This window comes from Fulmarus glacialis, unplaced genomic scaffold, assembly GCF_000690835.1.
Source record: "Fulmarus glacialis isolate BGI_N327 unplaced genomic scaffold, ASM69083v1 scaffold23007, whole genome shotgun sequence".
Taxonomy (NCBI): Eukaryota; Metazoa; Chordata; class Aves; order Procellariiformes; family Procellariidae; genus Fulmarus; species Fulmarus glacialis.
The window spans coordinates 1-24,723 of NW_009222915.1; the positions used below are offsets into that span (position 1 = coordinate 1).

Here is a 24,723-nt window from a genome sequence, read left to right on the forward strand (position 1 = left end):
AACGAAGGTGGAGTAGGTGGCCAGGCCGGCGGGGACCACCTGAATCCCCCCGACTGGTACCGTGCCGTAGGGTGCCTTGGCTTGCCGCTGCGAGTGCAGGGGGAGGTGGCTGAAGAGGTGAGTCTGGGGAGCCCTCAGCTCGGCAGCGTGCTGCGGGCACCCGGCCAGCTTCTCCTCTGGGATTTCGGCGTAGGGCGACGGCGCTGTCGTCTGCATGCTGCGGTCCACCGGCGAGGAGGGAGAGCTGACGGAGGGCGTGCTCTGGGAGAGAACAACACAGGCGTGTTAATGTGGCGGCCACTGCTATCCTTGAGTGAAAAGAAAATGCAAGGTAGCTGGGAGTGCTTCCCACACTCCCTTTTAAGAAAAAACAACAACAAACTGGTTCACAGTGTATACTGCCCAGCTTGAACAATGAACTAATTTCCTTCCTTTCTTTTTCCAACTCCTTCCTCGCCCACTGATTGAATTTTCCTCTCCTAATTACACTGGCTAATTTCTCTTGAACACTAGTACTCGAAAACACTGCTGAATATCCTTTGTATGTATTTTTTAAGGATCGAGAAGGCTTTGGAGAACTGTTTTCTGTGGAAATCACCTCAGGCAAGAAGCATAAGCTGGCATTTTTGATGCACGGGGTTCCTCTCCTGGAGGCATTACAGCCTCCGGCAGGCAGAGGCAGCTTCATGGCACATCTGTCTGTAGGTGCTTCTGATGTGGAAGACAGGCGATATGCAATGACAAGAGATGGATGACAACTACAGCGCCCGCAGATGCGGAGGTGATGGGCGGATACTGGAGTGACAAGTGGGACCCACGTCCCACTGCTGCCTCAGCTTGCCGTGATTTGGTGCACACACCTGGAACGATAATTGTATTTATACCCTCCCTTTTCCTGTCATACAGCCTGTGCTACCAACCAATGCTGGCAACTCCTTTCCTAAAAACACCTAAAATGAGAAGTTTTAAACTGCAATTGCAATCCTGCAGTATCTTTTACTTTTAGGCATATTCGTAACACATAACGAGTGGTGCAACCTTATTCAGTTTATATAGTCCCAAACTGTAATTCTGCTGGCTTTGACCAAACTCTCAAGAAATCTCTAGAGCAGGTACAAACCCAAAACACTAACAGAAATACTTTTGAAAACTGCTGGTAGGAAATGTATTGGTTAAAGGAGAATATGGTTTACTGACTACGCAGTGCTGACCAGTCTAAATGGGAAGATGAGTGTGAGAAGGAAGCCAACATCTTTCTCAGAATTAAGTCCTGTCTGACACCTCACAAGAAATCCTGATAAACTGGTACGGATGCTTCGAAGGAACATACAACAGCCTTCCTGAGCTGTCTCGACCCCTTGTCTTGATTGCAAGAACCGGGATCCACAACCATTCACAACAGGAACAGACTGTAGATTAGCCATCAGACACACGGCTGCTACTTCTTTTGGTCTGGGAAAGGAAGAGGTAGTCTGGAAAGGAATTACTGCCTTGTATTACTTACATGCCTTTTTTAAAATATATATTAATGTAGACAATTATTAGAGCTATATTAATGAAGACATTTCAACATTTTTAATTGTTTGAATATTTTCTTGAAGGCTTCAGTGGTTCTGTTTGATGAGGGAGTAAACTCAGTCAAATGTCTTTCTGGTATCTATTGGCAACAACTGAAACCCAAAATCCAAATATTAAGATCCTATCCCTTTTGTGGCAGGTATATACAGTGATCGGAGACCACTATATTTTATTCTCTGTCATACTACAAAATCGCTCCAATTTACATTTGCCACATGGACTCACAGTTCTTACAAGCAGGAATTAACCAATTAACCTGTGTCAAACAATGAAATGCAGCAATAATTTTTCTTGTTTCTCCTTGTCAACAGTTCACTATCTTAAATTTTGTAAAAAATAAATCCAGTAGTACAGATTTTCAAAGAAAAAACAAGCCAATAAGTACTTAAACCAAAATGAAATTTTTATTTACTGTTTATGCGTTTAAAAATTTCCTGCTGCTTATTTTTCTGTAACTGCATGCATATACTATTTGTAAATATTGCATTCATCACAGAGAAGGCCGTAATTACTCCTTTATTTAAACTACATTTTGCATCACATTTTTCTGAGCATTATTCTGGAAAGCTCTAATGCCTTCCTGATCTGCAGTAAGAATTCAAAACTTTCAAGAGATATCCTTAGGGTCAATCAGGTATGTGACTTGTACCATCTCCATTACAGTCCATTAAAATATTGCTGAATTGTAAAAGGCTTAACACCTGCCAGTTCCCTTCTGTGATTTCCTCAGCGGAGTTTTAAAGACAATAGTCGCCAGAATTACTGAACACTCCTGCAGCCTTGCACACAGACTGACCTCATCTTCCTGCACACTGCTCTGAAGAGCCATGTGTCTAGAATAGGCATGGGCAAAATTGATCCTTTTCTGATCAAAATGTTCTTTCAGCTTGGAGAAAAACTGAGAGCCCTGGGAACTGAGGTCTCAGTTCTGTGCTCGTCTCTCTTTTTGTATTTGTGCAAGGGCAATCTCCCAGTTTCCTTGAACATCTGGTGCTCTTTCTAATTCTACTACTAAGCATATCTGGAGGAGAGATAAGCAATTGCACAATTTTTTTATAGTGATAAGGCAAGAACCTTTGGGACTAGATTCATTTCCCTTGGCAATTACCAATAATTCTATCATCATATTTCAGCGTGAAATGACTTCTGAATTCTATCACTTTCCTCTGAAAACTTCATAACCACCACCATATGTTCATTCTACATATCTGTTATATCCCTTCTGATTTGTAACGCAATCTGCCAGCTCCAAACTTCAGCTGAAACAGCCATATTACAATTAATACTTTCAGGGAGAATACATTCAAAACTAAGAATTTGAAAAGCACTGCTCCTACAACATCGTTGTTTCTGGAGTCCTGCACATCTGTGCTTCGATTACTTTCAACTCTTCTTAAAGACTCATCAGCCAACAAGTCTAAGAATGAAGGGAAAGGCAAACATTTTGATCTTTGAAAAATCTCCAAAAAGATCTTTAAAAGGAGAATTTAAAATCCCTCTCTCTCTCCCGGAGTCAGACACTCCTACCTTTGTAAGAGCTACAGTTGATATTAAGGAGTGGCCCAAGGCTGTTTCTGGATCGGGGTAATCCACAGACATCTGGCGACCTGGAGATGTAGGAGCGACGTCCGCCAGTGCTGCACTAGTACTGCAGGGACCCGCTCCTCTCTCCTGGACTTTATCCTCATGTGCTTCCTGATGGGTGAATTCTGCCGGCGACCTGGAGGTCCTGCTAACTGCGCTGAGGACGGTCATCTTCGTCAGCAGCGCTTTTGGCAGACCATCCATAGAGTCCGTGTGAACGCCAGCAAAACAGTCTGGAAGTCTGATGTCTTCATCAGTGCTGGCGGCATCCTGCAGGCCGTGTCGAGAGGGGTGATGCTGCGGGCTGGCTGTCACCGAGGGGGTTGTGGATAGGACTGACTCAGCCTGGCTGTCTTCATCATCATCTTCATTGTCATTTTCATCTTCATCCGCACCATCAGACTCCTCCACATCATATCCTGACCGGTCATAGCCAAATCTTTGCTTCTCACCTGCAAAAGTGGGAATTAGAAGGTAAGCCAATGAAGGTCCCAAACTGATTGGGAAGGAGGTGGGAGGGAGTAATTAGAAACACCAAAAGAACACATGGCACGTGCATTTTTCAGTCACATCCCATTGCATCAAAGCAACAGGGAAGATTTTCATTTTTGTTTTTATTTTCCAGTGTACATATTTAATTATACAGCTACATAATCTTTCATCTTCTGCTTCCGTGTTGTTTTCAAGCTTCTGGATTTGGCTGTTTTCTTATAACTTAACTTTTCTTATAACCATTTGCTCAAAGTCACCCTTCACTCTTTCGCTTGGGGAGAAATAAGCAGATCCCCGGTTCATTAAGTTCCCAGCGATGACATACGGAGCTGGTCTGCCAACCTTAGTGGTGGGATATTCTCTAGCTGGTTCTGACTCATAAGTGGGTGTCCTTGTACCTAATATGAATCACTGCTGCAAAGGGTTCTGAAGGATGCAAACGGAAAGACTGGAGGCTGTTAGTCAGGAATCTGTCTCGTTAACAGGCAAAAGAGACCAAAATTAGACCTTACCAGATTTCTTCACTTTGCTAATGTTTTGAAAGGTTTATTAACAAATCACCCAAGATGTCCTAGGAGGCAAGAAAGCCCTAATCCAAAACTTACCTATGCATGAAACTTTGCTCCATGAAGAAGCCCTCCTGACTTCAAGTCTTAAAGCCAAACTGCTGTCTAGTGGTAAATTTCTCTACAAAATACAGCTCCACTGCAGTTTTCACCTTCTTTTATATCATAACTTGGAAAGAAAGAATCGTCTTTAGTAAAGAGACAGAAAATCCCATCTGCTGTATCTGATTCCAAGCCAGACTGTCTGGGATCATATTTTATAAAAGACAAAATGCTTTGAATGCACTAATATTTTATATTCGATTAAAGGCCTGTCTGCTGAGCTGTCCAAAAAAAATATCAGCATAAAAATCATTTGGCTCTGCAAAAGCAATGATGGCTGGTTAGTTAAAATCTCAGAGATCCTGTTCTAGGGAAATCTATACAGCAACTTACCATCAAAATGAACGATTCCGAAAAAAATCAGACCCTTAAAAGAATTTGACTGTACTACCAATACTTTAGGGTGCTACATTACCAAAACCAGAATAAGCATCTTGAACTCCAGATTAAATGGGTTTAACTGAGCTACCTCTCAATAAGTTACCCACCCTTATAAGCCTTTATGGTTTCAAATGAGCAATGCAATTAGGAACGAGACTAATAGCTTCTTTAAAAAAAATCCCTCTATAATGACTTTGCCCCTCTTTGCCTACGCAGTAATTTGTACATTAACTAAATATGGAAACTATAGATTTTCTACATTTACTGCAGCGGGCATGAAACTGAAATGTTATTAAAAATACCCCAAATCCTCCAGGTCACTGGAACGATGCTAACAAAAATATTTTTTAGAATTTTAAACAGTCTTCATTTGTAATTCTCATCTACAGACAAAGCTGTTCAAAGAAGAAAATACATTTTAGTGGAAAAATTAATTCAGCAAAGTCCATTCCAAAAATATGGCAAGTAGGATTGTTAAAAATATTATTAACAAAACCACATGGAGTTATTCAACTTTTTTTTTTCGATACGTCTGTCATTTCTCTTCTTCACACAAAGTGTTTCTTCATCGTTAATTTGCAAAGCAAACACATCTAAAATGTTAGAATCTCTACATGTGTTTTATTTCTGAATGGAAATAACCCCCCTCAATGCCTCTGTAACATATCTTGAAGACTTCTCCATGTGTTACATCTAAAGGGTGACCCATGCATTTCCTGCAACTCTTTAAATAATGCATGGGGCATTGCAAAGTCTTGGATTTCAATCCGGACTCCCTCTTAACTTTGGTCTCTTTACCAACATCACCTAACTATTCTCTGGGAAATCCTACTCTTTCTTTTCTTTTTTCTCCCTCTTTCCACATGAATCACATTTTCTAAGAAAGCTGATGTCAATCACAAATGACTGTCTCCACTGGCAAGAGAAACTACCTGAAGTGATTAGACTGACTTGTCACATTTGTAAAGCAAAGAAAACATAGGCTCAAACAATGCTCTGATTTATAGTAAGAAACTATCTTTTTTTCAAATCAACATTTAAAAACGCTACAGGATTTACTAGCAAATGCTGCTTATGTAGAAATTTTCTGCATATGTCTCGGCTTTCTAGAATAAAACCATGGAAAGGGAAAGGGGAACTGTGCGTGGGACACAGATTCCTTACATGCAGGACTCCGTGGGATATCATTTCCCTCCATTGTTTCCCTGTTTACCTCCACCCTTTGTGCATTTGCCAGCTTCTATTTAAGTGTGGTTACCTGGAGCCAGAGCCTGCAGTGTAGGCGAGGTGACAGCGATGAATGTGGTTCCCTTACTCCCACACTGCTTCGAAACGTCAGATGAAAAAAAAAAAAAACATTCCTCGCTTGCTCTGGCAATGCACAAAGGAACGCTCTGCTCTGGCATTTACACCTGCGTGCATGTTTGCTGAAACTAGAGGTGCCCAAGCTTTCATAATTAGTGATCCCGTTAAGCATTGCTGTAAATCAGTGGAGTTACGAGAGGACCCAATGCTGGAGTTTCAAGCAGTGGAAGACCCAGGCAGGTTATGGGGCTTCTCCGAATGAGGCATTGAGCTGAGGCTGTGACCGCTCCTTGTGGCGAAAGACTCTTTTCCAAGTACTGTCTTGTTAACCAAGTAGTATTGGCTCCGATCCATTTTAGTAATGGTATGCTGCCCACTAAAGTTCCCTTGCAGTTTTAATTGGGGAAAAATTAATTCTTCGCTTCCCATCTTAAACTATGCACAATTATAACCATATGCTTATGTAGCTGATATATATAACGAGAACTGACTCCATTTCCAAAGGGAACAAAATGACTTCTGTGTTTAACTTTGTATGAGGTTGTAAAGCAGTGTGGGATATTTTAGAATGAAGGATGTGTCATAAATTTAAAGGCCACTAGCATATGGAGAAATGGCTTTTGGCATGAAAGTTCACAGTTTTTTTAAAAAAAAAGAAAACAGGAAAAAAGTTTTACACTATTAAGTGAAGCCTTTATGAAAGCTACTTCTCTTTCAAATTTGTAACTCTCACCATTTTAACAGAAAGACTGCTCAAGACTGCCTCAATTTTTTATAAAGAGTGTTTTTGGAAGAGTAGGGAATGTCTCCCATCCTCTGTTAACTGCTGCAATCTTTTCTTTTAAACCCTTAGCAAGTCTCTTTCTTCTTCCTGGACTTCACAGGAGAAAGTGGAACTTTTGGCTACAGACATGAACTCTGCAAAAATTAGGGACAGCTGGAAATAAAGGTGTAATAGAAACATGGGCACAACTTCTGATTCGGGATTTTGCTCACATGCCAGCTATAATTATATTTAATAAAATAGAGTTTTTAATCCCTGGTATTGAAGTAATTGTATACAAATCATGGGCAAAAATCATCTTAGTCCTTCATTTATTTTGCTGTCAGTCCTGAGTTAGTTAATCAACTCTGTACTGTGTTTGTGGTGTTGATGAGCTTGTTGGCTAAGGTTGTGTTATACTGACATTTTACCTCAAAGCTGGGAAACAAAAAGCTTCAAGTTCTTTAGCACAATAGCATTAGCTGGACTTATCAGCATCCTAATATGTCCATTAGTGAAATGCCTGGGGCTGATAAGTCCATGAATTGCTTTTTCCAGTTGTGATGCTATGAATTAGGTAATTGAAATAGGTCTCTCTATGTAGTTTGAAGTTCTTTATTTTAAAAGTTTTTCCTAGAGGAATCCTTACTGCATATGGTTTTAACAATGACCATTTAACTATCATCATACTGCAAAGTACTAAAAGAAAGGTTCTTCAGAATCTCAACTTACAGCTTTTAATTTTAACTGCGATCTTATCACCAATTAGTCTATTGCATGACCTGACTTACCAGGCCCTGCTACAGACTTATCAATTTCTGCCCCAAATCCAATGATAAAGTTCAACGGCTTATAACTTAGCTGTATTTGGTTTTTTAGGTAGATTTTCACATAAAGAGCAAAATGTTAATTTTCGTTCTTTCACTGGCAGGAACACAAGAAAGAGCTGAAAATATAAGTCCAGACTGCTGAAGTTTTACACGTTCCTAAGCAAATGGACAGTTACGTAGATAACTATAGGATTGCTATTAGCTCTACTTATACAGATTAAAGACACAGCTTACTAAGTATCTGTTGGTCTGTTCACTATCTATTCCCATCTAAATTTAAATTTACTACATTTATTGGCTTTTAGCACCTGAGTAATACAAAGCAGTGTCTATTGCCTCAAATTGTGTAAGTATCTTCAGTTATGGGTTAATATCTACATAAAAGCATTTAAAAATAAAGCATCTGTTCTGTATTAGATATTCTCCATCAAACTCAAGAAAAAAGATATGCTACAGCAATAAAGGCAGAAATATTTTTTAGTATGTCATCATATTATCATAAAATTGAAAGTAAGGTCTGTATGTCATCAATGCACACTCTATTTTTCTAAACAATTACAAGCTTAGACTTGCCTTTCACCTGTTGTATTTGACTTGTAACAGACAGTTCCACAATCATTCAAACAAATTTTAAAAAGGGTAAAACAAAGTACTGTGAAATAATGCTAGCATCTATACCCAAACTTGCTGTATCCTTGTCTTTCTAAGTCTGTTCATAGGCTTTACTTGACTGATTTCAGTCTTGCTTCAGCTACTGTCCCCTGCTCATCACCATCAAACAGGACTCACAGTGACATCTACTGGGTTAAATTCAGACTGGTAATAGCCAGTGCTCCTCAGAGATGAGAAAAAAACCCTGCTTTTGACTTTCATTCCTAAGAGTATGGAAAGTAACAAAGTAAAACTAACCAAAAAAATAAGAGTAACCTCTGTTTAAAGAGATTATTTATACCTAAGCCTTCCTGAGTAACCTGTATATGGTAAATCAACCCTAGCACTAGGTAATCTATTCCCAGGCTGTAGGTGTAGGGCTCCAGCATGCTTAATGTACGTCTAGTTGAAGATTAGACACTAATAATTTAAAAAAAAAAAAAAAAAAGGATAAAACCAATATTTCTTGTAAGCTATACAGAATCAGCCTTCCATTCTATTTGCAAAAGGAGGATATTATTGCAAGGATTTTCATTTATTTTCACTCCTTCAGTGCAGGTGCAGTGAAAACACAGACTGAGTCATGATTAAGCTAATGAAGAGCCATGGAAACTCACTTAAGATCTACTATAAGTAATATATAGCTAATTAACTTAGAACCATTGTATCTTTAGAAGGGTTTATTTAACACTGCAGAAAATGAAGTGGGTTTTTTTTATATATATATATATGTATGTGTATGTATATATACAAAGATACATATCTGAAACTTAGAATTAGGTCTTTTCACTGGTAAAATAATGAATATTTTGGGATAAAATTTCTCCATAGAGACCATTTAAATAAGTTCTGCCCATCTACTGATTTCATTATTAAATAACTATCTTGTGCAAGTTTACTCAGGCGTACTATACCACTCATACATTAGCTTACATATGAAATATTACAGGTTTAAAGTTCATAACTTTTAATTTGAAGACAAATTATTGTTGTTTTTAAGACTGCATAGCAAAATATTGGGTCAACATGGCCAAAAAGGATATCCCCAGTTGCAGTCTGTCACACTAAACAGTTCACCTCGTCTGACAATTTAATTCAGATATTAACATTCCTTACATTGTAACCCTGTATTTTGGTGACAAGAACATTCCACAGAGCAGAAGATGAAAGATAAATGGATGAGGGAATGGTTTTGAATACAAAAAGCCAGGCCAGAAAGTACTTACTAATACCCAAATGATGACAAGTCCACATACAAAGAATGCTATGTTAAAAGCTCTGATCACATATAATCTCAGACAGCTAAAGAGCATCTCTTTCTTTTTTCCTTAGACGCTACAGCACAACAAAATTTCAGCTTCTCAAATTACTGAAAAAACAGGCTCTGCGTGTGCGCGTGCCTGTGGTCAGGATTGTGCACAATTTTGCGCTCCTTATTCAATCGGCACGTACTATTAATCTGCACCGCTATGAGGTCAAAGCTGACTTATATGAATCTAAGAAATGATATATACAAAAACTGTGATTGCCTATGCTTTAAAAATCTACATAAAAACAGAACCAGCAAATTCCTTAGTAAATAAAAGGTTAGTAGCTTTGTGAAGTTTTTGGCTAATTCTCTAATTTGAAGTCTGGTAGAAGACACACAGTATAGTTATTTTAAGCAAAGGTGTAGACATTTTTATTGCCGTAAGAATAACCAGTACTCCAAATGTTCGGATAACAGATTAGTTAGAGACAGACAGACAGACATTCTCTGGGTCAGGAAACCAGCCAATCTCACACAGCCTACAGGAAGAAGAAATTTTTTTTCTGAGGTCGTAATTATTTCTTATCAGTTTTTCTGCACCTTCCTCCACATCATCTCACATTGCTTTCCAACTGAGGAAAGAGATGGGACTGGGCAAACCACTGGCTTGAAGAGAAAGATCAACTTTAACAACCACCCAACTCCCGAAGTAAAAAATGTACACATTTAAAGACGTTGTTTTTTAAAGCACCAAAAGGATATGTGACACAAACCAGCCACCACCGCACGCCAGAGGGAGGAGGGGTGAAAGGGCCAAAGATGTAACGCCACGAGTGCTGCTTAATACCCAAGGCCCGTCATCTTTGCCTTTGTGGGTGAGATAGTGCTGGCAGGGCTGTCCCTAGAGCCCAGACCCGGCACGAGGGGTGCTGGCCCCGAACGCGAGCTCTGCTGCGCTGCCCTGGGGAAAGGGCAGCCAAAGAGCCACTTCGTTAACTGAGACTGCCTAGACACCTCAAAAAAATAAATACATTCAAACGTAGGCAAAAATTAGCATGTACAGGATTTCAGAGAGGGCAGCAGAACCATCTACATTTAAAAAAGCATGTATGCAAATACTTCACACTTTTTTTCCCCTCCTGACTCTTCGCCTCAAAAATGGGCCAACGGGCAAGCTTCTGAATTATCACGAGAAATGCCTTCAAGTGTGGCTACGTGAGCTGAGAGGTGAAATCACATTTTTAAAGTGTACAGTTCCTCACTGAATTTACACGGATAATTGTAAATGCCCTGTGTTAAGCAGCAACTGGAGAGGCTGGACTGGTTTGGCTGCAGCAAACGCATGTTTATCACGGGCTTAATTACCCTGCTTCTTGGATAGGAGTTTTGTGCCGAGCTTTGTGCGGCACAGCTGGTTTTGCTATGGGTACATCAGCCAGACCGTTTAGAGAAGGTAGGGGTTTTATCACCAAGTCGTTTATTGGTTTGGGGTTCTTAATTAAGGAAGGAAATGTTACCTGCTCTATTTTGGGGGGAGGAAAAAAAAAAGAAAAAAAGCATTGTAGTCTTAAAATTAGATTTCTGGGAGAATTTCAAGGATTATGTCGCAAATCCTGTTGAATGTTTGTCTTGCCTTTTTTCCAAAATAGAATATTTGATTTATTAAGTAATTACTGTACTGAAGCAAGGAACATATTTCAGGGAATATAGAATATATTTATACTATGGTTACACACACCTGTACATGATACATAAAAAGAGAGAGACTCTCTCTCTCAATTAAATAGTCTTAAAGCCAAAGGAAAGCAATCTTTCAACAAATGTTTGAAATGGCTTACTTCTACCGCACGTTACTGATAATTCTGTTAACATTTGAAACATTTCCCATTACACTATAACCACAAATGCAATTTTTAATGTATGCAATTGGGAATATTGATTTATCAATCAATAAAATGTTTTCAGTTCCTAGTAAATGGAAATACCTGTTCAGCTGTAGTTTACAAAACTAAATAAAATGCGAAAGCTACAGAACATTGCTTAAAAAAGTGACGATTTTTCTGTCATGTGAATGCTGAAAATGTGTTCCTCTGTGAGAAAAGGACAGTAATTTGTACTGCCGCTTATCTTCTGTGTTATTTATTTGGTACCTCAAATTGCAAAGGGGGACATGTTTTTAGCTTACTAAAAAGGAATATATCGAAGAATGCCAAAAAAGGGAAAATGTAGGTTTCTTTGTACCTAGTGCACTACTGAATCATACCAGCTGAGTCATATTCCCAGCATTATTTAGAATTAGATTCAAGCTGATTCGCTTATTCTGCTAGCGGTTGTCACATGGGAGCAAGTGCATACATCTTTCTTGCCCTTTACTGTTTAAATAAAGATCTCCACTGCTTTCTTTTCTCAAAACCTCATCCGCAATCTAATAAACTATTCCACTGACGGAAGAAAAATACAAGGCAAGGCAACAGGACTCATCTCCCTGCTGAGAAACGGGAGGAAGGAGAAAATGCCATCACTGCACTGAGCCATGCCGAGATCTGACACAGAGTCCTAACGCACAATCCTATTCTCCATCTCACTGCGTCTGGTGCAGCTACATCTTTCTTATCATGCTGAGCAAAACCTGTGCAAACCCGGTTTGGCCCTCTTTGACTGTCCTCGATCTCATCTCCTCTTCAGCGGAGCCATCTCAGGATGTGGGAAGTGCAGAATTCCAATTATTAGCAAATACATTCATTTTGATAACATTTTCATCACTAATAGAGAAGTAGAACAGGTCAAGATGAAAAATGTTCATAATTTCTAAATGATCTCTATCTGCTGACTTACGCGCAATTATTTGTGAAGGAGGACAGAACTCTACACTGGAAGATGATTAGCCTCCTTGCAAAGCACTCAGAAACATATTTGTGATGCTGGGTGGCACGTTAGTGATACATTTTTTATGAAAATGTGCATCTCAAAACTTTGACAATTTCATGCACAACTATTTTCAAAGAAACACTACATATTTGACTACATTTTTTCTAGGCAAACAGCTGTTTTTCTGGTATTTTCAGTCTTGTCATATTTATCTGTGAAACTGGTAAAGTTAAACTGCGTAACACTTTGTGAAAAATTCAGCAGCAATTTATCTTTAGCATATGCTTGTCATTTCTTTTGGTGAAGGTTTTTCCAGTATTTCTTACTCCCTTGGACTAGCTTCTAAGATTTTTATCTCTGTATCTTTTCCCTGTACAAGAATTTAAAAGCTTTGGAAAAGAAAGGGTAAGAAACTGGGATGACAAAATAACTAAAAAAATGCAGTAAAGAAAGAAGATTTTAATTTCTTACCAAATTCTTCTTCTCCATCCTGGTCATCTATTAAGCCTACTGAGACTCCCAAATCCATGCATTTCTTGCTATGTGCCTTTGACTTCATATGTTTTGTTAAATTTCCTTAAGAAAAAAATGAAAAAAAAAATTAACTGCTCTGTGACTATACAAATGTATACAAATATAAGCTCAACATGTCTATATCTTATTCAGCTACATTTATAACCACCCGTATAATTTGATTTCACATATGATAGAACCTTGCCCCTCAATGCAAGCTGTCAACGGCTGCAGCAGACTCACCATCCTGAATGCTACTAGCTCTCTGGCTACGTTTCACGAAGTTCTTTATTGAGATAAAATAGCATAGGATGGAAATCCTAGATGATGATGTATTTTGCATTGGTGTACAAGATCCCTCATTTGTTTATGGCAAAATATAAAAAAGGCTGATTCAGTCTTCAAAGTCATGTTGACAGAAAACTACTGCGTGAAACTAAAGTTCGTATCTTGCAGCTCTTTTAGTATTTGATGGATTCTATTTTCAGCGTAATCATTTTCACTGCCGACTTAAAACAGATTAATTTTATTCAAAATCAGAGCATGAACATATTTGATCTGAATCTCAAAAGTGAATGCGTAACTGCTGAGAGGCCCCACAGGCCCTTCTCCTTTGAAAAGAAAATACGGCAAATATCATCAAGAAAAGGTTAAGAGTAGATCAGAGATCTGTAAATGATGACATTTGTGAAATGTATGTTATTACAAGTAACTGCTCACTTTATACTTAAACTTGCCATTGTCTCTCAAAAACTATTTATCTGAGGTATTTCAATGGGAGAAATTACAGTGGGTGAAATGGTGACTCTTCTGTGGTTACGGAGTACTTTATTCCTGCTTCAAAAGGAAGCTAGGAATTCTCCCCAAATTTTGAAATAATTGTTAGGAAGCTGTATCACTGTATTGACTCCCAAAGGGCAAATTTCCCAGCTTTACATACTGCACGAAGTTACTGGCTACACTGTCCTGTCATGAAGGGCGGTTTACCAAACATCAAGCACCCGACTGTGTGACTGACTCTGCCAGCAGTAACGGCAACATCCGGGCACAGCAACTGCAGAAGAGGAAGCGAATACAAGTATCTGCTACAACTGACACCAGGGAGAATTTCAAATGGGCAGAACTTAATTACTTGAACTTGGCCAGCATGCCTACTCTGCAAAAACCATAATCAGAATTTATTGGGTTCACACTGCGGCACTTCATCTTAAAGGCAACATGATGACCCAGCGTGTCAGGATGCAGCGACAGGTTTTGACACATCTAAAGACTATCCATTCCACCTTCTGCAGCACTGACTTCTTTCTTGGAAGTTTTCCACCCAACTGCTAAATAGTCTTGAACCCACTAAAAATACAAATGTTTCTGTGGTTACAGCTGGGGGGGATTATTGCTAAATGATGCTCAAAGCCAAGAAAAATTTCGCTGCTTAGAATTTTTTCGCTGAAAGTATTTTGGCTGCGAACTACTTCTGTCTGTTTCACTTACTTTGAGTCCTGGATCTACCACTGTTTAATATACCACCTGCTTAAACTAGATGCATTTAAGTATCTGGTGTAAACAGGCTTTAAAAAGTAGGGGTCCATCTTTGGGTCTTAGAAGGTCAAGTGGAAAGTGAACCTTGTCCTTCAAGGGTATAAAAAACCATTTCAATATAGTAATTTAACAAAGGCCAATTTCTTTCCTGCAGCAATTAGTTGAGTGCCAACAGGAGTACAATATATGTCAACATCATACCTTCAAAAGATCACAGCTAGGGACTTAAAATTCCATGTTCCCATAGCTACCTAGAATGAGCAGCTAAGCAGCTCACTTATCTTCACCTAACTTTCATCATACTCCCATATGATTTCCCTCTTCCACTGCAACTTCTCACCTACTGTGGCACGCCACAGAGTTCATTCATATAAAGAGGTGATTATCTGAATAAACATACAGAAGACAAAGGAAAAAAAGGAAATCAGAAACTACAAATATTTGAAGCATTAGACAATAAACCTCCACAGAGAGGCAACTTCTTTAGCTTATGAATAAACGTGAGAAAAAAAGAATTATACTTTAAAGTAGAAAGAAAAACGGGAGAAAATGTACACAGAAAAGTACCCCTACCTTTAGTTTTGAAGGAAAAGTTGCAGTAATTGCAGTGGTAAGGACGGACATCTGTATGTGTGCGAATATGCTTCTTCAGCATGCTGGGTTTCTTGCAACGTATTCCACATTCTTCACAGATATACTTCCCTCTCCCTCTCCCTCGAACATACACATAGTCTTCATTTGACTTGTACCTAGTAACAGACCATAAGAGTAAGGCAATTAGTCGTAATGGGAAAATGATTCTAGTTAGAAACCCTAATCTACCAAAATTTAAAAAATAATACAATAGATGAAAATGTATGACTGACAAAACCAATCATGCTCTTTTTCTGCTCAACTTCTGCATTTATCTGTTAAACTCTTATCTAGATTTTTCACTACGTAATCGTGGACTTGTTTAGGAATAATGGCATATCTTTTTTAATAAAGGTACCGTTCGATACTAAGCATTTAAAGATTTCAAATTTCCTCTTCACAACACAGGAATATACTTTTTAAAAGTGTCAGTTCTTGGAAGCGGGTTTGGGCACCATGGGGAAGCTTTAAAAGAGCATCTTTGAGGCTCTGCGTGGGATGCAGAAAAGGAACAACATTAGTTACGGCAATGGGAAAGTCTTTAAAATTCCCTATCAATGTGCTCTGGACTCAGCCTACTGGGACCGTCTCTAGATGGAGAAAGTAATTCAGATTCAATTACAGCCTTCACATCTCTGCTCAAGGACGCCAAAGGCTGCGCTTAGTTTTTGTGACCTGGTCCCTGCAACGTCTGGATCTGAGCAGAGGCACATGGCAATGTTTTACCTGGGCAGCTGGTAACGGCTTAACTGCTGGCCTAGACTGGGTCCAAACCGGGAACCAATAAATGGAAAGCCCTAGAGCGCGCCACCAATTACGAGAATAATAAAATATGCACCATTTGTGCTCAAAATTTTTAGAAGTGTCACTGGCACTTTTCTACTAAAAAAACCTGTTTTATAAGATGTTGCACATGGCAGAACACTGTGGCTAAAGCAACTGCTATTCATATCAGGCAACCAATTTAAAGTATTACAGTGCATGGATTAGGACTCTCAGTAAATATTTCCATGGCGCTTTTCAAATCAGGAGTTCTCCAGCCTGTGTATACCACAGCAAACTGCCAGACAGAGACTGTACTGCAGTCTGCTGCTTCGCCCCTGGACTATATCCTCTCTGGCTACAGTTATACAACCTTACTGCAGAATAGGTATTATTTATCACTTAAGAGAAATATAGGAAAAGAATTTACATCTACGGCTGTATCTAGCTGCCTTTACTGCTGATTAATGTTCATCCTTTGGAAAAAAAAAAAGAATCGCGCTGCCTACTGTTCTTTATTTCATTACCCCTCCTCGTAACTCTCATGGCTCCATGCTTCTGATGACTTTCCATTTTTCTTGGAAACATAAACCAACATCCACAGACCACAGTATGGGAACTGTTGTTTAAAATAAATCAAACAGGAAGCAACATCTCTGCAAAGTCTAGAATCAAGGAAAAAAATATCTTCCCAACGATATCTAGTATACAAACTACAATACTTGCCCTCCATCAAATATTTTAACTCTTCTTGGTTCAGTTTTGATAAAGGAGTTTTCTTTATCATGCTCAGTGCTTGATTCAGAGTTTTCTTTATTGCTGAATTCAGCTGCAGTCAATTTTTTTCTATTTAATGCTCGCTGAAAAAAAATGAGATATGCATATCATTAAAATTAGTATCTTTCATATGCCATTCAAACCTGTAAGTTATGACAAATAAAAGCACCATAAAAGCCACAATTACAGTAACTGATTTTTTTACAACATGAAGATACATGAAACAAAAAATAGCTTTTGTTAAACAACTTCTCTACTATGCATTGACTATTTGTGGACTGGCAAATCGAGATGGAGATTATGGCACTGTAGGCAACCAGGAATGCTTTGAATCTACAGTAGGAGATGCCTCTTCCTTCTTCAGGGAAGGTGAAAGTGACATTTTTTAGCTCACAGATAGCCTTCTACAGAGCAAAGATGCTTACAACGAAACCCAATTGCTTCCCGAACGGCTACAGCTTTGCTCCTCCGCCCTCGACGCGGCCACTGGACCACACAGACGGGGCTCTGCAGCTGCATGATACCCTGCCCCCCATAATTTGACAAAAAGGGGGAAACTTCAGCACACAACCAGTTTTCTGTGCTTTTTTCCCCACCTGCAATGTTTCAGGAGCACATCCCCAGCTCTAGCTGCCTGGTGTCTTCCACAGCAGGGCAGGGGCAGGGGAGGGAAGGGCTTCCCGGACTGCTCTCCATCCCTTGGCTGTGGGTCTCGGGTCCCACCCGCTGACCCACAAGCCAGCAGCGCCTCATGGCTGGCAGGAGATGCTTTCCCGCGGCAGAGCCAAGAGGAGAAGGGTGGGAAGGAGGAGTGTACCAAGGGAAGATACTAACAGGTAACATTTCTGATTGCTAGTATTTTTCAAAAAATATACTTGTTTTGGTGTGGAAATTGACTGTTCCCAATTTGGCGAGGTTATTAACAGGGGCTCTGGAACCCTTCCAAAGCAGGACTCCACACTTAATTCCCACTGCCAGACCAAATTACAAGAAAAAGTGTACCAGTTGTCTAGCAGAACAAAAATACGTTTCTCCATTTCCCCTGATTATTAATTAAGGAACTTTTTTTTAAAGGAGGATGAGTTCCCCCAACATTTGCCAATTAAAATCTACTCCTTCCAAGTCTAGGATATTTATAAAATGGGCAACAATGAAGGAATGATCCAATTAGCCAGCAATTATTACTGCTGTATTTATAAACTGTTCTACCCACGTAGCTGGCACACTTACCACATTTGCTCATATTGATAAGTGAATAAAATTATGAGAGGAAAAAAAAAAGTCTGGCCTTATGTTTTCTACTCATTATAAAATTTAATGCTGTAAACTTGCAAATTCTTGGCAAGAGGAATGACTTCACTGGCTGACTTAAAATGACTGATGAATTACACTGGTCATTACATATATTGAAGGGTGACATCATTCTGGCACCCGGTCCTTGCCCATCGTCCTCCATGCAGTCTCAGACACCGCCTTTACTTCACACCTGATGAGGAATGTGGCTGATGAGGAATTAACACAGATCAGGGGAAAAGCATCTTCCTATTCAATTCAAAGCCCTAGGAATCCGCACAGGCTGCAAGTACTAATCCAGTCCGTGTGCCATCATGCAGCCCTCTGATTGATTTGGGTTGGATTTTCAAATATCTGAGCAGTTCTACCAAAGCATACATGACAACTCTGCCTGTGTGTAGGAAGAAAGAAATTTCACCCTGCATGTTTTAACAGCATTCATACAAGGTGAAAGGAGATGATGTTCTGGGTAAAAATACCAGAAGTGGAGCCTACTCCAGTAATTGCAACTCAGCCATGTTGTAGTTCCTATACACTACCTGGCACATGAATTGCTTTTGTTTCCACTGCAAACAAAGAGTAACAAGGTGACTTTTGTAATTTAACAAGAAAAAAGTAGTGGAAAATACAGAATACATACAATAAACCCAATACCACGTAAATATTCCCAGCAGCTGGAATAACGCAATCTTTAAGTGCCGGATCTTTCAATCCTAAATTCTTTCCAGATTGAATTTTCAAGAATGAAAAGACAAAGGAAAAAGAAAGATTCCAGAATTATTTGGCCCACATTGTTATCCAAACTACGGTGAAACAGCGTTATAATATTTGCGAATCTATATATTCACAAAAGCACCTAGAGTGCAAAAACTAACACAAGGCCAAATACCTCTGGATTCTCCCCCCACCCCTTCTTTTTTTTTTAACAGACATGTTTATGCACAGACATAAAATAGCCTAACACAGGTGTTCAAATTACTATTTACCTCCCACTGACCTGCTTTAATTTACTGGTTATATGCTATTTTAGCCGTTGTTTCAGTGTCTTAAAGATGCAAAATGCTGCTATCACAGAGATGCTCTAATAGAAACACCGAGTTTCGGTCACAGAAATCTACAGAAATGCTCACGCAGTCTTTTTAGTTCTTACGAAAAATTCCAAATTGATGCTGAAGAGGACTTGGGTCCTCTGTAAATTTTAAAGAGCAGCGAGTCTCTAAGGAGCTTTCTTGTGTGGAAATCCTTTAACGTACCTCACCTAAAATCCCCCAAAACCCCACAGGTACTGGTGCAAAGGGTAGAAAAATGGCAGCGCTGTAAAATGTTCCTCTCCACGATTACTTATCCCTTCGGTTTCTAACACAGCCTTCTCTCTCTTCTCCCATAGAGACAAGGACCATGATTCATTTCTACTTTACTCGTTTTGCTCCAATTTAACTCCACTGTCTTCAATTACTGGTATAAAACTGGAAAAAACCTGCTCTTAGGGCTGCCCAGAGACCACAGTTCAATAGATACTTCTGGTACTTTACAACATCCCTTGGAAAAACAACATGCTCGCAGCCTGAATCATCAAAGTTATAAATTTCAGATTAGAATATTCATTAAACATTTTTCCCATTGGCACATAGCCACTTGAGGAAAATGTTTTTAATATCTTTAAACTTTTACTAGTTTACACATAAAAATCTTCTGCATTTAACTATTTTCCAGTGGTGAGCTGGCCTGTTGTGGCACATCATCCAAGAAAGGAAAGCTTTCCAGTCAGGAGAAACTTTCCGTTCTTCTGCCTATTCTTGCCCGAAAATCTTCACCCTGGAATACTGCACACATTACTGATTTGCTTCAGAGAGGGGAGCCAAGATCAATGCGGGGGCTTGAGAAAGGGCTCCTGATACAACACCAGTGACTTCAGGTGAGGAAAACTGGTGAAAAATAATAATAAATAGAACAAGAAAATAAAAAGAGCAGGGAGATAAAATAAGACTTTTCCATGCAGGTGAACCTCCTGTTACAGTTTAACGTGCTGTACTCATTCCAGGGGCTTCTTTCACAATAACATTCTGTGGTTTGTTCTCTGAATCACTGGATCGTGGCAACTTCACCTATTGCCTCTGAGCAGCGAATTGTGAAGAGCAAACAAAATCCCGGGGATCCTTATTGTTTGCATTTTGTTCACATGTCTCTTCATTTCCCATGGCATCTATTGTTGAAAGAATTGCCTTTTTTGTGACAGTGATTAGCAGCAGTTATGAAGCAGCATGAGATCTCTGCAAACATGACTTAGTTCTGGGGGCAAACCCAGGAACAGTTCAGGAAGCCGCTTTATCTTGGTGAGAATATCGGCACAAGCAGAATATGCCAAATCACTCTGGAAAGGGTGAGACTGGGAGAGAGGAGGTGAGGCGTAACAGTGCTGCATTTTTATTATTATTTATAAATTGGATTATAGTAGCACTTAAAGCTCTCCATCAGGTCAGGGTTAAAGTGTGCAAACCACTTAAGCAAATACAACCCTCAGAGACTTGCAATCTAAATTGTGGTTCCCGAAGGAACTCAGGACCCCTCCCAGCTTTTAAGCAGGAAATCAATCACATCTTTTTTGAGAATTATTTGCTAATCTGTTTGTTGGCTCTGCCGTTCTTTTATTTTCCAATGGAATATTAATTTCCAAAAGGACCTCCAACGTTCTCCATCCTCAGTCTCAACCAGAAAAAACGGTACGAGAATTACTGGGCGTGAACCGAATGAGGAATTTCAGTTTTTGCTTTCTTTAAACATGGCTTCTGTGAGGAATTTTCCAAGTTGGCATCAGCTATTCCATTACCAGGTCTAACTGGAGACTGGTAATACAGAGGTATATTGTAACAGCAGCATCATCAACTTGGAAAGCAGCTGAAATCCCGCTGCCTGAGTCATTAAAAGGAAAAGCAGACAAACTCTGGAGGTGTTGGGTCATATCAGGTCTTTGAAATTTTTAATTTCTGCCATCCTACACCTTGCTCGTACAATCTGAGATGCCAATTAAACTTTAATTGGTTCTTTCTCGCTGCACTTTCTTCCTTCATAATGGCTCTGAGTAAAACCTGTAAATCAGCCGCAAGCAGAGCTTAAGAACTCTTCATTTTCACCATGCTCGTGCGCTTCATTCAAAACATCAGCAAGAAAGACTGAAGAAAGATTAGTAACTGTGGTTCTTTTGTGGCAGAAGCACTTTAAATGTACCTGACAGCTGCCTATTACAGCGTTTAAGTACTCCTCGAGTGTTTAAAAGGGTGCTGTCAAAATATTTTTCAAAATATTATTATCCATTATTTATATTCTAAACAGAATTTGTTTGTAGACAAAATTTGTTCTTCAAGAGGCATGCAGGAGCTTTGTTATCAGAGCATTTCTTCTGATACACTGTTCTTTAAAAATAAAACAAACATCAGTCAATGAAACAACTGATGTGAGACTTGGCTTAGAAAGAATCGCTCAACTACGTACAATGAAAAAAGCTAAATCTTTGAATCCTTTTTTCCTTTTTTTTTTAATTTAGCACTATTTAAGTACAACATCTCATGAAGCGTATGAGGGAGCAGGCTGAAAAAGGTAATACGAGGTTAAACAAAGGCGACACGCTAATATGGAACCGACAATTCAATTCACTTACAGCAGTCTGTATGTATTTTCTGCACGAAACATTCCAGATAAAGTTTTGACCTCCAATATAAATGTTAGCAAAGTCTCCCACTGATTTCAGGAGGACCAGGTTTAACTCTAATGCTCTTTTGGCCTGAGGGGTTTCAGCATATCTTCTCGACTCCCCCTGTAATTCTGAAACTATTTCTTCCTCTTATACAGAGTTTCTCATCCTATTGCTCTTTTCCCCACTGATTACTTTGTATCTTAGCAAAACATTTAGCAATCACAGAGACATCCCAGGGTGACCTCTGACAGCAACAGTCTCTGTCACTCAACCTCCACAGAAATACGCGTCTTTTCCCAAGACTGTGGTACGGCTCCTCTAGAGCGACTGCCGGCCCTACGGACCCCGATTCCCAGCCCGATGCCCGGAAAGTTTTGCTGATAGCAGACTGAGGGATTAGGGCAAGTTATGATTGCTTTTAACCCCCCCAGAAAAAGGTTTCTATGTCCCAGACATCTGAAGGACTCTGGAGAAAGGGAGGTCCATGGCTAACACCCCATTTTTGCCAGCTCCAAAGAGAAGTTTGGCATCAAAGTTGCGACGTACACAGCAAAGAAAGAAGAGCGCGAAACTGTGCTGTACGCCGAGGCTTTCTTCAGAAAGCTTTTCAGTTTCACTAGATGGGACAATACAAGCTAGTACTGGATCCATTAAATAGACACGGCCACCTCTTGCCATGCTATAGGGCAGAGAGACACCTTTACCCATTCACAGAGGCGGTTCAATTACTAAGGAACGCCAAATCCAGTGCAAACCAGCACTGCTTTGGTCCTGTACATAACAAAACTGTCCAGTGAGTGAAATCCTGATCACATGTGTGCAGCCCCCAGACAGCGAAGGAAATAACAAGTGACTGCTTTGCTCTGCCACATCTGACTCTGGAATGATGCAGTTTTTTACACGGGTCACACACATTGCCCTGAGTATATTCCACTGCGCAAGATTTAACGTCATCTTTGGAGCCGTATCGATTCAAGAAGTTGTCAGTGTTTTTATGGCAGCCGTAATTTTATTTTAAACTTTGCTATTTTTGTCATTATTTCACACCACCGATTAACCTGGGTGGGAGAAAGGGAAACGGTACACTGCTCCTCTCACAGTTAGATGATCAGCGATGGTGAAAAATGTTTTCATGGCGTATCCATGGACACCTGTTCAGGCTGAGCACTCTTTTATAACAGAGAATACCAGCTGACTTTTAAGGCAAAATATGCAATTATGATCTTAAATTAACCTGTTTTAAGTTAAAAGTGTTTAACAAATATTTATATCAGAACTATTTTTGTTCTACCCTTCACATTTAAAGAATAGCCAAGCACTTTCTTGCCTCAATAAACACTTCATATACAGATTTAAATCCAAGAACTAATTTTCATGAGAAGAAATAAATTCTTATGAACAGGTTTCTTAATGGAATTGAGATCTTTTAGCAGTTTGATCCAGCAGAACTAAAATAAATAAGCATATATATTATATGTCAGGCATACCACATTCTCCAAAATACAAACAAGCATGATTTCCAAAGCAAATCCTCTGTAAAAGATCAGTATACATCAAGCATAGCTCAAGTACCTTGGTTATGCTGTTCTTCCACTTGCTTGAATAGACCAATATATCAGATCTGGGATGAGTAGTTCTTGCTTGAGTGTACAGCGGTTTTTCAACTTTTTGTTTTGAATTGAGGAGGGAGAGCGCTACCTTTGTCGACAGACCAAGTGGATTGGGATTGTTGGGACTAATGGTCCAGGTAGAATAGGCTGAGATCTTCTGATCATTCTGCAGCAGATGCAATGGTCTTCTCTTCAGGAGATAACACCAGGTAAAACTCGTTGAGGTCTTGAGGCTTGGAAATGACAGCCTCTGCATTTCTCCTGCGTTCATTGCAGCCAACGTAGTTACAGGCTTTGCTTGACCCCGGCTATTGATTTGCTTGCTCTCATTACTGTTACTTGGGGACCTTCTTTCTTGACTGCTAGTTACAGCTTTGGGAAGAGAACCCTGATTATTCACTGGAGACAATTCAGATGGTTTTCTAACTATAAACACTGGTGATGCTGAAGACTTAAGGTCTTCAGATTCTGGTGACTCCTTCAGGATTTCTGAAACCCCAGTGTCAGATGAATGACGGTCAGGCAACAGCAGGTCTGAAGTACTAGCTTTGCTGCCTTTTTCATGCTGTGCAACACCATCAGGCTCTAAAAGATGATTTTCAAGAGGCTCTGTGGTGCAAACCTGTCTTACCAAAACTGGTTTCTTCTGCTTACTAGTAAGGTCATTAGATCTAACGTTCAGTGAATGCAATGGTCTAGCATCTGTCATGCAGGCAGCTCCACTCTCATCTTTAACACGTTTTTGCTGTTTTTCCATGGCAATATCTAAACTGTTAGCTGGGGAAAGCATTCGTTTACTTGAAGCTGTAGCTTCTTGTTGAGGGAAGAGTCCACTAACTGGCACTTTCTGAATAATATTCAAAGAGCTTGACAAAGGTGAATTTCTGGTTCCACTTTCTGGTAGTGAATTTTCAAATTCAAATGAATTTGGCAAAGTCCTCTGGTGATCTTTGTGAGATTTTGGCAGCTGAGTTTTGCCTTCAAGCGTTGGCACCATTGCAACATTTGTTTTGCAAACAGATTGATTTACCTGATCCTGGGTCACTAAAATGTGAGGAAGGGGTGTAACAGTTGCAAAGCCATAGGATGGCATACTGCTGTGAATACGGACGGGAACCACAAAGGGAGGAATCTGATGTATTTGACTGCTGCAGTTATTGGGGACAATTTGCTTTAGCGGAGGCACAGAGTATGGATTAGACATGTCAGACAGTTTAGGCTGCAATTCAAAGTTGGATGCGTTCTGGTCCACCCCAACTTGACTTGGGACTGTCTGAGTTGATAAAGTATTTTTCAGCAATTTAGAAGAGTATGGCTGACCTACATGTAATGTTTTAACTTGAAGTTGATACTTTGGAGCAAAACAATCCTTTTTTTCATCGGGATGACAAGAAAGCACATATGTGCTTGCTTGTTCCCCTTGGGCTAATGTTTTAGTAGATGTCTGGGAAGGCTGATGCGTCGAGGATGGCTGTCCTTGATTATTCAACACATGATCTAGAGGCTGGTGAACCGAAAGAAGGGCAACAGGGGTTCAAA

General features: G+C 39.7%; 1 protein-coding gene across 1 annotated transcript in view; it reads right to left on the bottom strand.

Moving 5' to 3' along the window:
- Nucleotides 1-3: 3 nt before the first annotated feature.
- Nucleotides 4-24,723, bottom strand: part of HIVEP1 (human immunodeficiency virus type I enhancer binding protein 1) — a gene marked incomplete at its 3' end in the record, with an annotated part of 36,025 nt that continues 11,305 nt past the window's right edge. The window contains 6 exon segments of the mRNA XM_009581636.1: nt 4-261; nt 3,106-3,614; nt 12,841-12,945; nt 14,992-15,167; nt 16,540-16,673; nt 23,147-24,723. The exon segment at nt 23,147-24,723 is cut by the window's right edge and continues 4,410 nt beyond it. Coding sequence (XP_009579931.1) covers nt 4-261; nt 3,106-3,614; nt 12,841-12,945; nt 14,992-15,167; nt 16,540-16,673; nt 23,147-24,723 — 2,759 coding nt within the window.